General features: G+C 43.7%; 1 protein-coding gene across 1 annotated transcript in view; it reads left to right on the forward strand.

Moving 5' to 3' along the window:
- Positions 1–1,295: 1,295 nt before the first annotated feature.
- The window catches only part of LOC106574043 (multiple PDZ domain protein), a 129,343-nt gene continuing 113,505 nt past the window's right edge, over positions 1,296–17,133 (forward strand). The window contains exon 1 of the mRNA XM_014149565.2: positions 1,296–1,612. Within this exon, the coding sequence (XP_014005040.2) occupies positions 1,603–1,612 (10 nt within the window). The 5' untranslated portion in view covers positions 1,296–1,602. The remainder of the gene's footprint in view (positions 1,613–17,133) is intronic.

A 17,133-nucleotide genomic window follows, 5' to 3' on the forward strand; every position in this document is an offset into this window, starting at 1 on the left:
AATAAATGTGTTTTGATATATGAGTCGTTGGGAGGGTCAGATGATGTTTGAGTCGTTGGGAGGGTCAGATGACGTTTGAGTCGTTGGGAGGGTCAGATGACGTTTGAGTCGTTGGGAGGGTCAGATGACGTTTGAGTCGTTGGGAGGGTCAGATGACGTTTCAGTCGTGGGAGGGTCAGATGACGTATGAGTCGTTGGGAGGGTCAGATGACGTTTGCGTCGTTGGGAGGGTCAGATGACGTTTGAGTCGTTGGGAGGGTCAGATGACGTTTGAGTCGTTGGGAGGGTCAGATGACGTTTGAGTCGTTGGGAGGGTCAGATGACGTTTGAGTCGTTGGGAGGGTCAGATGACGTTTGAGTCGTTGGGAGGGTCAGATGACGTATGAGTCGTTGGGAGGGTCAGATGATGTATGAGTCGTTGGGAGGGTCAGATGATGTATGAGTCGTTGGGAGGGTCAGATGATGTTTGAGTCGTTGGGAGGGTCAGATGATGTTTGAGTCGTTGGGAGGGTCAGATGATGTTTGAGTCGTTGGGAGGGTCAGATGATGTGTTTGATGTATGAGTCATTGAGACGGTTGTTTAGTATATTTCTTCTCCTTTACAGTCAGTCAACTGTTGATGTCTGTCTGTTTGACAGTGAAGGAGCGGCGTAACGTTGGATTTGTGACACCAATTTGTCAGACAGGTGCTATGAGGAGAATAGCAATATCTCTGTGTGTGTGTTCCAGTGGGCGGACTGGGCTGCCAAATCGTGAAGTGACTCAATAAGCCATTATAATGTGCTAAACAGATGGTAATGAAACGTTTGCTCTCGCACCCCACAGCTAGCACACAACCCACACCAGTCCCTCTACTCTTGATTAATGAACCGTGTCTGTTAAATGGTGCCCACATACGCTCACAGCTCCTGCTCTGCCAGCTAGAGCAGTGGTGCAGATCAGCCTCAATCACCACCAGTTTGTCGTGTCATTCCCCCCTCCCTCCCCTCAACCCCCATTGTCTCTACTGCAGCGATAGCTCCCTCCTCTCTGCCTCTCACTTTCTCTCACACAAACACACACATAAACTCTTATACACATGCAAGCTTGCACACACTAGAAACTCACATTTTATAAAGGGATGGATCAATGATTACAGCCTCACACAGGCACACAGACTGACGCACACCAAATCCAATCAGCCCTACCACATGCTTGAGAGGTAGAGACAAGTTGCGAGGGCAAGATAGAGTAAAATATAATGATTCTCTATGGAGCAAGTGGGATAGATAAGACTAGTTGTCTCTTCTATGGTTTCTCATAGTGTGGAGGGGGAGAGAGAGGGGTAGAGGGATGCTGAGGCATGTAAGTGTGGTGCACTCAGCACAGGAGCTGGATGGCAAGCAGTCGCTCTCCTCTCTCTCTCCTCCTCCCTTCTCTCTCCTCTCTACGTGTGTTCTCTGTAGATTCTCACCATATTTCAGTATGCCTGCTCAGCCTTGCTCAAGGCAGCGCTGCCAACCAACACCACGAGGTTGACAACGGACAAACACACATACAAACACACACACTGGCGCATGGGAATGTTAAGCTCAGGATTGCTGGGAGAGTGAAGCATGGACCATGCTGCCAGGTCAGTATCTTTAATAAGCTTGTTTAGCTTTCTAGTCTGGGCAGGCAGGGAATCAGAAGGTGTGTGTGTGGTTGTGTGTCTCAGAGTGTGTGTGTTACTGTTCTTGCCAGTCTCATGTGAAGACATCCCTTTATTTTTATATGTGGGTTTCTAGTTTGTGTGTGTGTGTGTGTCCTCAGTGTGCTCTAAGGGGAGTTTTTGACGGCCGCTGTGCAGTAACACAGGGGGACGAGGGACTTAAGAGCGAGGGGCCAGTGGGTTGACGTGTGTGTAGACTGCAATATGGAGACATTGAGCCCACTTTGTCGCTAATACAACCACTCAGAAAATAGCCAAGAGTCACCCACACCAATGTAGAGTCTGTCTGTCCACTTCAGACTGCTCTGATGAGACGTTGGCAGCCTTTCATCTCTGTCCCTCTCTCTCTCTCTCATCTGTTTTACTCTCCTTTTATGTCCATCTCTTTTTTTCTCTCATTTGATCTCTTCCCTCGCTCTCCCTCTATTCCTCCCCCTTTCTCTCCCTCTCGCTCCCCATTTCTTCCTCCCTCCCTCTCTCTCTATCCGCAACTCCTCTCCCTGTGCAAGGACCATTCTGTAGAAACAGGTGTTGAGGAGTGGAGGAACACTCTCAGATAAACAGTTCTCCTTACTGTGGTGTTTCACCTCAGCTAAATCAGGCAATTATCTCTCTCACACATACAGTACACACACACACAATCTTCTGGAGGATGTGTGTGTGTGGTAGAGATCATTTAGTCTTTCAAGGTAATCCTTGTCTAATATATATATATATTTTTATATTCTTAATTTTTTATGGGGTAGATCAGCTTTAATATTGCAGATAGACTGTGGCTTCTATCAATGTAATTGTCTACATCATTTCCAATCCCCCATTTATTTGTAATATATTTTCCTATTATCCCTGTCTAAAATGAATTCTAACCAATGAGGGTCAAAGCAGAGGCAACCACTTGTGAATTGTTCCAATTACATCCCAAGTGAATGCAATGACATGGAAGTTCTCTCGATCAGTGTTTTAAAAGGAGACGGTAGATGTCTGATTCTGATAGGAGAAACAGTCTAGCTTTGTGTTTATGTGGGACAATGTATATGTGTGCATGGCAGCTTCTTTGTTTGTGTGCTCCACCCTTGTGTGTGTGTCTGTGTACTGTACGTGCCAGCTTATCTGTGTGTGTGTGTGTGTGTGTGTGTGTGTACGTGCCAGCTTATCTGTGTGTGTGTGTGTATGTGTACGTGCCAGCTTATCTGTGTGTGTGTGTGTGTGTGTGTGTGTGTGTGTGTGTGTGTGTGTGTGTGTGTGTACGTGCCAGCTTATCTGTGTGTGTGTGTGTGTCTTTGTACAATTCGTGCCAGCTTATCTGTGTGTGTATGTGTACGTGCCAGCTTATCTGTGTGTGTATGTGTACGTGCCAGTTTATCTGTGTGTGTATGTGTACGTGCCAGCTTATCTGTGTGTGTGTGTGTACGTGCCAGCTTATCTGTGTGTGTGTGTGTGTCTTTGTACAATTCGTGCCAGCTTATCTGTGTGTGTATGTGTACGTGCCAGCTTATCTGTGTGTGTATGTGTACGTGCCAGTTTATCTGTGTGTGTATGTGTACGTGCCAGCTTATCTGTGTGTGTGTGTGTACGTGCCAGCTTATCTGTGTGTGTGTGTGTACGTGCCAGCTTATCTGTGTGTGTATGTGTACGTGCCAGCTTATCTGTGTGTGTGTGTACGTGCCAACTTATCTGTGTGTGTGTATGTGTACGTGCCAGCTTATCTGTGTGTGTGTGTGTGTACGTGCCAGCTTATCTGTGTGTGCCTGCCTCTCTCGCTCTGTGTTTGTCTGCCCCTCCCCCTGTCGTTGCGTCCCCTACACCTGTGTGCCCTGGTGAATGTAAATCAGTACTCTCATGGGAGGGTTTATGTGGTATATGATGATAGCAGTGTGCTGCTGCTCACTGGTCTCGGTGGACTTGGCTTCCCCATGTTGGCGCTGCACCACCACTCATTCATCTTAGAGGGAGCATGGACACACACACACACACATTCATCGTCTTGGAGGAAGCATGGACACATGCACAAACACACACGCATACACACACACACACAGAGAGACACTCACACGCACATATTCATCTTGGATGAAGCCAATTAGCTCAGTTGGTTGGGTGTGTGGTGCCTAGTTGGAACAAAATCCTGCAGTACCTGCAGCTCTTCAGGAACAGGGTTTGCCTACCCCTGCTGTAGATGGTAGATAGGCCAGGCCATGTGCTTTATTCATATAGCAGTGTGTCTATGATAGGCCACAGAGGACTACCATCCATCTGAACTGTCTTCCTCTCTCTGCCTCTCCATGTCTCCCTGTTAGATAAGCAGAATGATTACTGTATTCAGAGGTGTCTGGGAATGACTTCAGATGATTCCTGCTAATTGTCACGCAAAATCCCTGGATAAACTGTCTATTTGTGCTTTATCAGAGAGCTTCATTTACTTTCACCATGCGTAGCCCTCTCTTAACTCAAACATCAGTTCCTAGAAAGCAGCAGTGATGCTTTAGGGAAAGCTCTGAATAAAAAGTAGCATTTAATCGTCTCTGTTGGAGCTGGATGGTACTGGATGGAGCTACAATGGAGGACAGTGAGGACCACACCGCAGCATGCTACTCTGCTTCTTAAGAATTAAACTACCTGGTTCACCGGCTGAAAAGGGGATACCGGCTGAAAAGGTGATACAGGCTGAAAAGGGGATACCGGCTGAAAAGGGGATACCGGCTGAAAAGGTGATACCGGCTGAAAAGGGGATACCGGCTGAAAAGGGGATACCGGCTGAAAAGGTGATACCGGCTGAAAAGGTGATACCGGCTGAAAAGGTGATACAGGCTGAAAATGTGATACCGGCTGAAAATGTGATACCGGCTGAAAAGGTGATACAGGCTGAAAAGGGGATACCGGCTGAAAAGGTGATACCGGCTGAAAAGGTGATACCGGCTGAAAAGGTGATACCGGCTGAAAATGTGATACCGGCTGAAAAGGTGATACAGGCTGAAAAGGTGATACCGGCTGAAAAGGTGATACCGGCTGAAAAGGTGATACAGGCTGAAAATGTGATACCGGCTGAAAAGGTGATACAGGCTGAAAAGGTGATACCGGCTGAAAAGGTGATACCGGCTGAAAAGGTGATACAGGCTGAAAATGTGATACAGGCTGAAAATGTGATACTGGCTGAAAAGGGGATACCGGCTGAAAATGTGATACAGGCTGAAAAGGGGATACAGGCTGAAAAGGGGATACCGGCTGAAAAGGTGATACCGGCTGAAAAGGTGATACAGGCTGAAAAGGTGATACTGGCTGAAAAGGGGATACCGGCTGAAAAGGGGATACAGGCTGAAAAGGGGATACCGGCTGAAAAGGGGATACCGGCTGAAAAGGGGATACCGGCTGAAAAGGGGATACCGGCTGAAAAGGTGATACAGGCTGAAAAGGGGATACCGGCTGAAAAGGGGATACCGGCTGAAAAGGGGATACCGGCTGAAAAGGTGATACCGGCTGAAAAGGGGATACAGGCTGAAAAGGGGATACCGGCTGAAAAGGGGATACCGGCTGAAAAGGTGATACCGGCTGAAAAGGTGATACAGGCTGAAAAGGGGATACCGGCTGAAAAGGGGATACCGGCTGAAAAGGGGATACCGGCTGAAAAGGTGATACCGGCTGAAAAGGTGATACAGGCTGAAAAGGTGATACAGGCTGAAAAGGTGATACAGGCAAGATCAGTGTGCGGGTTTTCCTTTTCTCTAAAGATATCATCAAATTATTCCCACGCACCTGCAACACTCAGACTCCGATGTGAACAATATCAAAAGTAAAGAAAAAAGGAACACGTAATTCAAAAGAGACTAATAAAGATTTCCACAATGTACTGTGAGGAATCTACACAGTGAACTCTATTCCCCACATAGAGAGGAGAGACTTTATGGGCAGAAACATTTCTGCTACTTAATAACGGGCTGTAGCCATGCAGAGTTGGCTGTCATGTTTTAATGAGCTTTCATAGTGAGATGTGCTCCGTTTCCTCCTGCATTAATATGATGCTACGCTAATATAGCATACAGGGCTACATCCCGCTCCAGGTAGCCTATTCCTAATTAGACACCCTGCTAGCTATCATAATAATGTAGCATTAGCCAGCATGGTTTCTGAATGGGAATTTATTTTAGGGGATAGAAGCTTTGTAGTCAACAGTTGGAACTGGTGTGTGTGTGTTTGGAGAGACACACTGTAGGAGAGGACATATCCACTCTGTGTGTATGTGTGTTGAGGTGTTGAGCAATGTTTGAGTGTTCATCCACTTCCGCCAACACCAAATGTAATATTTATTGTCTAGGGGAAACAAGTGTTTGTGTGCGTGTGTGTGTCGATCTGGTGTTGTGGGTGTTTTAAGTGTTTGTTTGCATGCATGTCCAGCTAATCAGATTATCCTTATAACTCGACAAGATCCAATTCCACTGACAAATGCTGAGTTATCACAAACTACAACTGTGAGTCTGTCCTGATTTAGCAGCCCCCATGTCTCCATGCGCAACACAAAATGGATTCTCACCTTCCCTTAACATCAAATGCAATCACTCCCCCCAGTAGAATGGCTGTGTTGCCTGGACTGATAGACAGGCTTTTCCTAGTGTACATCCCAAATGGCACCCTATTCCCTATACAGTGGACTTCTGACCAGAGCTCAGGATTTGGGATGCAGACCTAGCCAATAATCAACAGGCTTGTGTTTATTTGAAGAGAGATATGCTAATATTAGTCTGATACGGACAGTTTGTGCATCCTGCTTGTTGTTAAGCCCCGCTGGGTTAGTAGTCGAAGAAGCCTTTCCCAACTTTAATGATCTTTTGTAGGGATTGTCTTTTGTTGTTAGTTGTTTTACCTTTATTTAACTAAGCAAGTCAGTTAAGAACAAATTCTTATTTACAATGACGCCCTACCCCGGCCAAACCCTAAACCGGACGACGCTGGGCCAATTGTGCGCCACCCTATGGGACTCCCAATCACAGCCGGTTGTGATACAGCCTGGAATCGAACCAGGGTCTGTAATGACGCCTCTAGCACTGAGATGCAGTGCCTTAGACCGCTGCGCCATTCGGGAGTTATCACTGGACTGGAATTAAAACAAGGCGCCAGTTTAATTCTACTAAATTATACAAATGGCCCTATAGACCGATAAGCATGACCGGTCAAATCTATTTCCCGCAGGTAACCTATTAACGGTTAACATCCCTAACTGACACCACAACACACTTTCACACTCACCACGTACGCTGCTGTTACAGCTCAGTCAGCTCAGCTCAATCCTGTTGCCAAGTCACTTTACCCCTACCCAAATGTACATAGCAACCTTAATTACCTCGTACCCCTGCACATTAACTCGGTACTGGTATTCCCTGTATGTAGCCATGTTATTACATGGTACTCCCTGTATGTAGCCATGTTATTATCTGGTACTCTCTGTATATAGCCATGTTATTATCTGCTACACTCTGTATATAGCCATGTTATTACCTGGTACTCTCTGTATATAGCCATGTTATTATCTGGTACTCTCTGTATATAGCCATGTTATTATCTGGTACTCTCTGTATATAGCCATGTTATTATCTGCTACACTCTGTATATAGCCATGTTATTACCTGGTACTCTCTGTATATAGCCATGTTATTATCTGGTACTCTCTGTATATAGCCATGTTATTATCTGCTACTCTCTGTATATAGCCATGTTATTATCTGGTACTCCCTGTATGTAGCCATGTTATTATCTGGTACTCTCTGTATATAGCCATGTTATTATCTGCTACTCTCTGTATATAGCCATGTTATTATCTGGTACTCCCTGTATGTAGCCATGTTATTACCTGGTACTCTCTGTATATAGCCATGTTATTACCTGGTACTCTCTGTATATAGCCATGTTATTATCTGGTACTCCCTGTATGTAGCCATGTTATTATCTGCTACTCTCTGTATATAGCCATGTTATTATCTGGTACTCTCTGTATATAGCCATGTTATTACATGGTACTCTCTGTATATAGCCATGTTATCATCTGCTACTCTCTGTATATAGCCATGTTATTACATGGTACTCTCTGTATATAGCCATGTTATTACCTGGTACTCCCTGTATATAGCCATGTTATTATCTGCTACTCTCTGTATATAGCCATGTTATTACATGGTACTCTCTGTATATAGCCATGTTATTACCTGGTACTCTCTGTATATAGCCATGTTATTACCTGCTACTCTCTGTATATGGCCATGTTATTACCTGGTACTCCCTGTATATAGCCATGTTATTACCTGGTACTCCCTGTATATAGCCATGTTATTACCTGGTATTCCCTGTATATAGCCATGTTATTACCTGGTATTCCCTGTATATAGCCATGTTATTACCTGGTACTCCCTGTATATAGCCATGTTATTATTTGCTACTCTCTGTATATAGCCATGTTATTACATGGTACTCTCTGTATATAGCCATGTTATTACCTGGTACTCTCTGTATATAGCCATGTTATTACCTGGTACTCTCTGTATATAGCCATGTTATTACCTGGTACTCCCTGTATATAGCCATGTTATTACCTGGTACTCCCTGTCTATAGCCATGTTATTACCTGGTACTCCCTGTCTATAGCCATGTTATTACCTGGTACTCCCTGTATATAGCCATGTTATTTTTAGCCCTCATTTGTCTTTGTTATTCACTGGGTATTTATTCCTCATGTCACTATTTAAAAATATCTATGATCTTTAACTCTGTGGAGAGAGAGGGATGGAAAGGGGGACAGTGGCTGTCCTATATTCTAATGCCACCCCTATTATCCATAGAAACCATGTATTTTGTTCAGGGAAAGGCCAGAGTCCCACTTCTGCCATTGTTTTGCATCCAACCATTCAGATCAGTACAGCTACAGTATGCTAAACTAACTCACATTCTGGGTCACTGACTCCCTACTGTAGGTGTCCAGGGAAGTGGATGCTTATTGTAGAAAGATGGCGGTGATGTGTTTTTTGAATATGTATTGTGTGTTCTCCCTTCCAGCAAGAAGACAGTGAATCAACAAACATTAAACACCAGGGGACAACTACCATTTATGGACATGAGGTGTTTTGTCATGAGTTCACTGGATTGGGTTTGTTTTGATTCTGTGTGTGTGTGTGTGTGTGTGTGTGTGTGTGTGTGGGTGTGGGTGTGTTCCTCAGTAGGTTGAAACAGGGCAGAGTTAATTGAGGCATCAGTGTGTGACAGTGTCAACACTCTAGAGGCTGAGCAACGCTCCATGTGTTATACACCCCCTACTGTGTCTGTGTGTCATCTTTGGTTTCGGGGGAGGTTAATTCATATAACTTCATTGGCACTGGCAGTTCTATTTACAAACAAGTGCAAGGGGCTGCAGTGTCTGACTGTTGGCGCTATCATGCCAACTCCCTGCCACTCATTGTCATGACTTGATAATGACAGCAAACAAGTTTCAATGTCACGTGCACAAGTACAATGCCTTTTTTGTAAACTCTAAGGACACAAACAGAGCTGGGGCCAGACTACAGGGGCTGTACTTATGACTGGAAACTAAAGTTACAGATTATGCCTTTAACAAATGTACAGTTGAAGTCGGAAGTTTACATACACCTTAGTTAAATACAGTTAAACTCAGTTTTTCACAATTCCTGACATTTAATCCTAGTAAAAATTCCCTGTCTTAGGTCATAACGATGGTCATTATGGCCAAACAGTTATATTTTTGTTTCATCAGACCAGAGGACATTTCTCCAAAAAGTACAATCTTTGTCCTCATGTGCAGTTGCAAACCGTAGTCTGGCTTTTTTATGGCGGTTTTGGAGCAGTGGCTTCTTCCTTGCTGAGCGGCTGTCACGTCCTGACCATAGAGAGCTTGTATTTTTTTATGGTAGAGTAGGTCAGAGCGTGACTGGGGGGTTTTGTCTAGTTTATTTATTTCTATGTTTGGTTCTAGTTTCTTTTTTCTATTTTGGGGTTTTTGTCAAGTTTAAATTTTCTATGTTGTGTTTTAGGTTCTTTTTTTCTAGGTTGGGGTTTTCGTATGATTCCCAATTAGAGGCAGCTGGTCATCGTTGTCTCTAATTGGGGATCATATTTAAGTTGTTGTTTTTCCCACTAGTGTTTGTGGGAGATTATTTTGAGTTTATGCATGTAGCACCTCTTCGTCACGGTTTGTTGTTTTTGTTTATAGTTTGTCTGTCTTGCATAGTTTCACATAGTAATAAAGATGTGGAACGATACTCACGCTGCGCCTTGGTCTCTTTCATACGACAGCCGTGACAGCGGCCTTTCAGGTTATGTCGATATAGGGCTCGTTTTACTGTGGATATAGATACTTTTGTACCTGTTTCCTCCAGCATGTTCACAAGGTTCTTTAACTCTGCCCTGCTGTTGTTCTGGGATTGATTTGCACTTCTCGCACCAAAGTACATTCATCTCTAGGAGACAGAACATGTCTTCTTCCTGAGCGGTATGATGGCTGCGTGGTCCCATGGTGTTTATACATGTGTACTATTGTTTGTACAGATGAATGTGGTACCTTCAGGCGTCTGGAAATTGCTCCCAAGGATGAACCAGACTTGTGGAGGTCTACAATTTTGTTTCTGAGGTCTTGGCTGATTTCTTTAGATTTTCCCATGATGTCAAGCAAAGAGGCACTGAGTTTGAAGTTGGGCCTTGAAATACATCCACAGGTACACCTCCAATTGACTCAAATGATGTCAATTAGCCTATCCGAAGCTTCTAAAGCCATGACATCATTTTCTGGAATTTTCCAAGCTGTTTAAAGGCACAGTCAACTTAGTGTATGTACACTTCTGACCCACTGGAATTGTGATACAGTGAATTATAAGTGAAATAATCTGTCTGTAAACAATTGTTGGAAAAATGACTTGTGTCATGCACAAAGTAGATGTCCTAACCTACTTGCCAAAACTATAGTTTGTTAACAAGAAATTTGTGGAGTGGTTGAAAAACGAGTTTTAATGACTCCAACCGAAGTGCATGTGAACTTCTGACTTCAACTGTATATCTGACATATGTAATGCATTACTTTTGACCAGAAGTAGGCACACACTGACACACAAACACTGAGAAAGACACACACACTACACACAGACATACTCTTACTCTCTCTCTCGCACACACACGCGCACACACACACACACACACACAGCGACCCTTCTGAGATGAGAGTGATCACTAATTAAGCCAGCAGCAGCTGTCCTGCATCCCACACTGTTCCGATAGTGCTCCTTAACCGTGTGTGTGTGCGTTTGCTTGTGTGTGTGTGTGCGTGCATGACTCAAGGTCACAAAGAGTTCATAGTTGGTATTCTTATCAAAACTAAGTTAAATGTAAATTAACCATTTTTAAAGAATTTGGATTTTACCCAAATTTGATTCTAGGCCTGCTTCATTCTCAGAATGTCAACAAAGCATTTCAACACTAAAATAACAATCCACCTTTGACCTTTTGCTCTCTGTGCCACTGTTTTCTGCTCAATGCAGATGTCGATCCCCAAAATCAAACAGCTGACTGAGATTAAAGCCTCTGCTGCCATCATGACCCAAATATCAAATGGTGATGGAGAAGAAAGACAGAAAAAGAGAGGAGACCCTTTGCACAGCAGTGTGTCTAGACCCTGGTTTTGTCAGGAACGCACACTAGAAACGACAGGTGACCAACCATGACTTTAATTATATTTATTGTTAATTTGCAGTGAATCAACAGACAAAGTGTTTTGCATACAGCAGCATGTCTATTGTTGAGGGTTGGCCGTGGGCAAGATTGGCTCTATCCCCCTTTAGTGAGAATGGGGCTCTAGGTAGAAGTCACCGATGATAGGCCTGTTGTGGAAATTCTTACACAGGGACACTCAAAGTCGATCTTAAATGAATTATTGTTTATTGTCTGCGCGCTAGAGGGGTTCCAACAAACTTGATGCACCATAGTGAACGTCTGTCAGGAGCTCTCAGGGCCGGGCGCTGAAGGCTGACTTCGGTCATCAGTTGAACGGTGTTTCCTCCGACACATTGGTGCAGCTGGCTTCCGGGTTAAGCGAGCGCGTGTTAAGAAGAACGGTTTGGCGGGTCATGTTCCGGAGGCTGCATGACTCAACCTTCGCCTCTCCCGAGCCCGTAGGGGAGGTGCAGTATGAGACAAGATCGTAATCACGGGAGTAAAAAAGGGAGTAAAAAAATAAATATTCATAAATAAATAAAATAAGTCACAGATGATAACAGATCTAGGATCAGATTACCCTACACCCTACACCCTATCCTACCCTACCCTAACTCTAACCCAGGCCGCGCAGAGATGCAAGAGATTGAATTTCACTGAGTTCACCCCATTAGTTTGCACTATATAGATCGTTGTTTCTGTGATTGAATCAACATTTCAGCCCCTTTTCAATGCAACAATTTTGTTGTAAGCAGAGCCAGAGTGCAACGGAGCAGAATTGTATTGGTGGGGGTAATCCATGAGCGGTCTTCCAATCACCTGCGAGTTACCCGCGAGCCTTGTCAGATCAGAGCATAGAGCCGTGCGTGTGCACATTTGTTGATATTCTTTGCTAGTTAGTGAGTTATTAGCCCAGTTCTAGATAAGTATAGGTCAGCACTGGGGAGTTACTGCTTCCTACAAGAGCACAAAATGTGTAGGCTTCATTTCAAGCTGTCTTTGAAAGCCAGTCAGGTAAAAAGATGATGACGTAATTATAGGGACAGTGTTGTATTTTGAGACAGTCTTGAGTATGTAAATAAGCAGAGGGGTAGCTTACATTGTCATGAGTTGTGCATGAGGGTCCCTGCTGACCCAGAGGACTGGGTGATCTCGCTCTCCAAGGCCAACTCCAGTAAGGTTTTTAATCAGGCACTCGTGTGGTCGGACGGCATTCCAGGGCGCGTTCTCAGAGCATGCGCAGATCAGCTGGCAGACATATTTACGGTCATTTTTAACCTCTCCTTGTCCCATTCAACAGGGCTGTAGTGGACAGGGCTGTAGTGATGCGGGTCGAGAGCTTCAAGTTCCTCTGTCCAAATCACTAAGGACTTAAAATGGTCCACTCACACTAACAGTCAGGAGGCTGTACAGATTTGTCATGGGCCCTCAAATCCTCAAAGGGTTCTACAGCTGCACCATTGAGAGGATCTTGACTGGCTGCATCACTGCTTGGTATGGCAACTGCACCCCCCTCGATCGAATGGCGTTACAGAGGTTGGTGCGGACAGCCATAGACTGTTCTCTCTGCTTCCACACAGCAAGCAGTACTGCTTCTATCCCCAAGCCATAAGACTGCTAAATAGATAACAAATGGCTACACGGACTATCAGCATTGTTATTCATTCTACATTATTTTATAGTACTACTGATGTTGATTTCTGCATTGTTGGGATTTGAGTTTGCAAGAAAGGCGTTTTACTGTACTTGTGCACGTGACAATAATACTTGAAACTTTAAAATAAAATTGTGAATATTATTTCATTGGATATTGAAACTCAGTTTATGAACTAACAGTTGTCCATAATTCTGAGGATCTCTCAATGGAAGTGTGTGTGTGTGTGTGTGTGTGTGTGTGTGTGTGTGTGTGTGTGTGTGTGTGTGTGTGTGTGTGTGTGTGTGTGTGTGGCACTGGACAGTGATGGACGAGTCTCATTAACCAGTAGATGTTGACACTGATGACCAGACACTCTAACCCCCTCTTCTCTGTATTCTTCTCTCTATTCCTCTCTCTCTCTCTCTCACTCACTCACTCACTCACTCACTCACTCACTCACTCACTCACTCACTCACTCACTCACAAACACAGCTCCTATCCCACAACTGAGTATGGATTAATGGGGACCGACCTCTCAGTCAGAGACATTGAGAGAGAGTGAGCGATGAAGAACTAATGGGGACCGACCTCTCAGTCAGAGACATTGAGAGAGAGTGAGCGATGAAGAAAAATACAGAGGAGCTACTTTTCCACTCCTCCTTTCCACGGGGTCATTCACAGGCCCTCTTAGCCAGCTGCCTCACTAATGGTGCTTTCCCCATGAGACTTCCACCTCACCAGTGGGCCACCAGTGTTTTATGTTAATGTCAGCTCTAGTGTTATGGTGTTTCCATCAGTCGTGACACTACAGAATTGTGGCGAGCAGAATCAACATCCTCCGCTGGGTGTTGAAGTCCACAGTTAGACATTGTTATTTAAATGTCAGCTGAAAAGTACCAGTGGCCTGGCTTTGGCCCCAAGTTAGAGCAGGTCCGCCTGAGACATGGCTTAGTGAGACACGGGTGCTGACCCGCGCGGATGGAAACAGGAAAGTCTGAGCCTTTTGTGTAGAAAAAATTCACCATAAGGGCCTTCAAACCTGTGCTTTTGTCCGAAATAGCACCCTATTCCCTACAGTATGTAGTGCACTACATTCAACCAGCACCCATAGAGCTGTGGTCAAAAGTAGTGCACTATATAGACAATAGGTTGCCATTTGTGATGCACCCCTGGTTATGCCTGTATACCCTTATTCCCCTACTTATGACAGCTCTGTGGTCTCAACTAGGGCTGTTGCAGTGACCGTATTACCACCACACCGGCGTTCACGAGTTGTGAAGGCAGTCAAATTCCACATGATCGTTTAGTCACGGTAATTAGGCTTCCCCAAGCTCTGATGCTGCTGATGGTCATTAGTAGCCTACCAAACTTGCTACCTGCCTGGTTCTCAGCACTCTAAACGTGCTAACTGCCTGGTACTCTAACCCTCTAATCAATGCAAATGTATTCGAAAATCGAATCAAACACTTCATGAGAGCCCATGAGCACATGTTGCGCAACATTTCAATAGGCTATGCAATTGCGCGAGAAAACAAGTGATGGCTTCTACTAAAAAGAAGAGAATCAGCTTTCTATAGGCTATGGCTACTATATTTATTTTTTAACTTTCTTAATATTAAGCACATTGCTTATATTTACAACCGGATTATAGCCTACCTGGCTGGCATGAAAATAAACCACGGGGAAAAGCGTCCTCCATTCACTATTAGATGATAGATGATGTGTATTTTTTCCGCTGCCCCTGTTTCGATACAGGTGCATGATAATGGTCCATTCTAAATCAAAACAAATTTCACACATTTTATTTATTACAGGTAAAGACAAGATTAAATCAAGAATAGCCTGATGGGTGACAATATTAGCCTATTACTTGTGAATTATATATTATCACTTGTGAATGATGCCCAGCATAAGAAACAATGTCTTTTTTGTGACTTTTTCGAATCATAGTCGCACACCTCATGTAGCCTAGCCCAAAGGCCTATATGTTTTAATAAGGTTTGTATCACACCTCATGTAGCCTAACCCATAGGCCTATATGTTTTAATAAGGTTTGTATCACAATTAAAGTAGCCAAATAACTTCTTAAAATGAAGCACATTAATCCGCTTCACAAGGGGTGTAGAGCCTAACTGGCATACATAAGCAGCGTGGGAGTTTCACGTTTGGGGAAGACAATTTACACCATTAAAACCCACCTTTAAAATAAAAGCATTACATGCATAATTGCATTTGCGGTCACTTGATAATGGTGTTTTCCACTAATGGAACATTTGCGCTTATAGCTTATTACTATGTGCGCATTCCTGCGCTTATAATGTGAAGAAATAGCCTAATAGTTTATCAACATTTTAAGCTAAACGTTCTGATCTGTTGCGTCAGCCTCATTGCGTGAATTGTTTTTTTAATACTAGTGGTTGTATTCATTTGGGATCTATCGCATCACACAACTGTCCCAGACTATGTTTGGAATATTTATTTATTGTACAGAATAGAATAGGTCAACTTTTGTACTATGGGGGATAGTAGATTGACATAGGCTAGTGATTTTGCTGTATGTTAGGCCTACTCATCTTGTTGGCTGACGAAAAGTAAATGTGTACAGTTCTTCCAATATCTTCAATATGCACCTTGGAATTGGATAAGGATTACGCAGTTGCCTCCCTGATGTGTCTTTCTTCACTTGTAGCCTGTGAGAAAGACCCAATCACGTGATAGAGTGCGCAGCACTCAGGGAGAAGGCCGCAAAAGGCATGGATTTTTTTAGGGATTCATTACGGCCACACAAAGCGGATGCCGCTGTGAAATTCTAGGCATTATCAAGAGCTTGTTAAATTGTGGATGAGAGACTGATGTATTGTGTACAGCCTGCGCAAAAAAAAACCAAAAAAAACATGCCTTTCAAGATACTTTTTTCAAATCATCATTAGAGTTGCATCATGCAGCCTTACAATGTATTACAAATCAAAACATATAGCCCAACGTTTGTAGAACAACTGAAGTTATATGAATAACTCTAAATTAAGCATATAGGAGGACCTATTTCTTTGTTAACCGCTCAACACAGAATAGCTGGCATGTGTGCACTCCCTCAAATCGTTTGGAGAAAATATAATTTATATTTTATTCAGCTTTGTTCAATTGTATTCTTCATACTATATAATAATGCCACGGAATTCTAAGCAAATCTTCTCTGCTAAATGAAATAGTGTAGCCCACAGCCATATGGCATAGCCAGATCAGGGCTATAACCTTATTTAACTAGGCAAGTCAGTTAAGAACAAATTCTTATTTACAATGACGCCTACCAGAAGGCAAAAGGCCTCCTGCGGAGAACGGGGCTGGGGTTAAAAATAAAAAATAAAATATAGGACAAAACACACATCACGACAAGAGAGACACGACCCTCTCTCTATCCGTTGTGTATGGTCCTCACATTGAGGCCACACACTTTAGTAGCCTAGTCCAGATGGAGGAGTGCTGATCTAGGATCAGCTGCCCCCATGTCCATGTGGTCATATTCATTATGATCTAAAAAGCAAGACAGGTCCTAGATCAGCCCTGAGATGCATTATGAATATGGGCCCAAATTGGTATGTGCTTTAGCCAACTCCCCTGACTCCTAAACTGACCACATACCAGTTTTTAATAGTAAATATTAAGTAATAATGTCAATATCTCAACATAATTCATAATTTGGTCGTTAAAGATATTGGATGGAGTTATGGATTTTTATTTTCCTAAACCCAAGTGACGTGTCATTAATACCACTGAACGTTTTAAACCGCTCCTAATAAAACGTTCTGGCAATGTTTCTCACTATCCCCCATCTTGCTACATTTCTCTGCCTGCCTTCTTTCCTGTCTCCCCTTTCTCAACTCATCCACTTTCTTCTACCTCTCCCTCTTTCTTTCCCTTTAGTTTCTCTGTCTTTCTCCCTCTCAACTCACCACCCTCGATCTCTTTTCCCCTCTTCCTACTTTTCTCCACATTTACTAAGACACAGGTCTCTCTCTCTCTTTTCCCTCCTTCCCTGCCTCTTTTCTCCTGTTCTCTCATCCTACTTTTTTGGTTTTCTCAACCCATCCACACGTACTACCTCTAAAGTCACTCT

The sequence above is a fragment of the Salmo salar genome, chromosome ssa16 (genome assembly GCF_905237065.1).
Source record: "Salmo salar chromosome ssa16, Ssal_v3.1, whole genome shotgun sequence".
Taxonomy (NCBI): domain Eukaryota; kingdom Metazoa; phylum Chordata; class Actinopteri; order Salmoniformes; family Salmonidae; genus Salmo; species Salmo salar.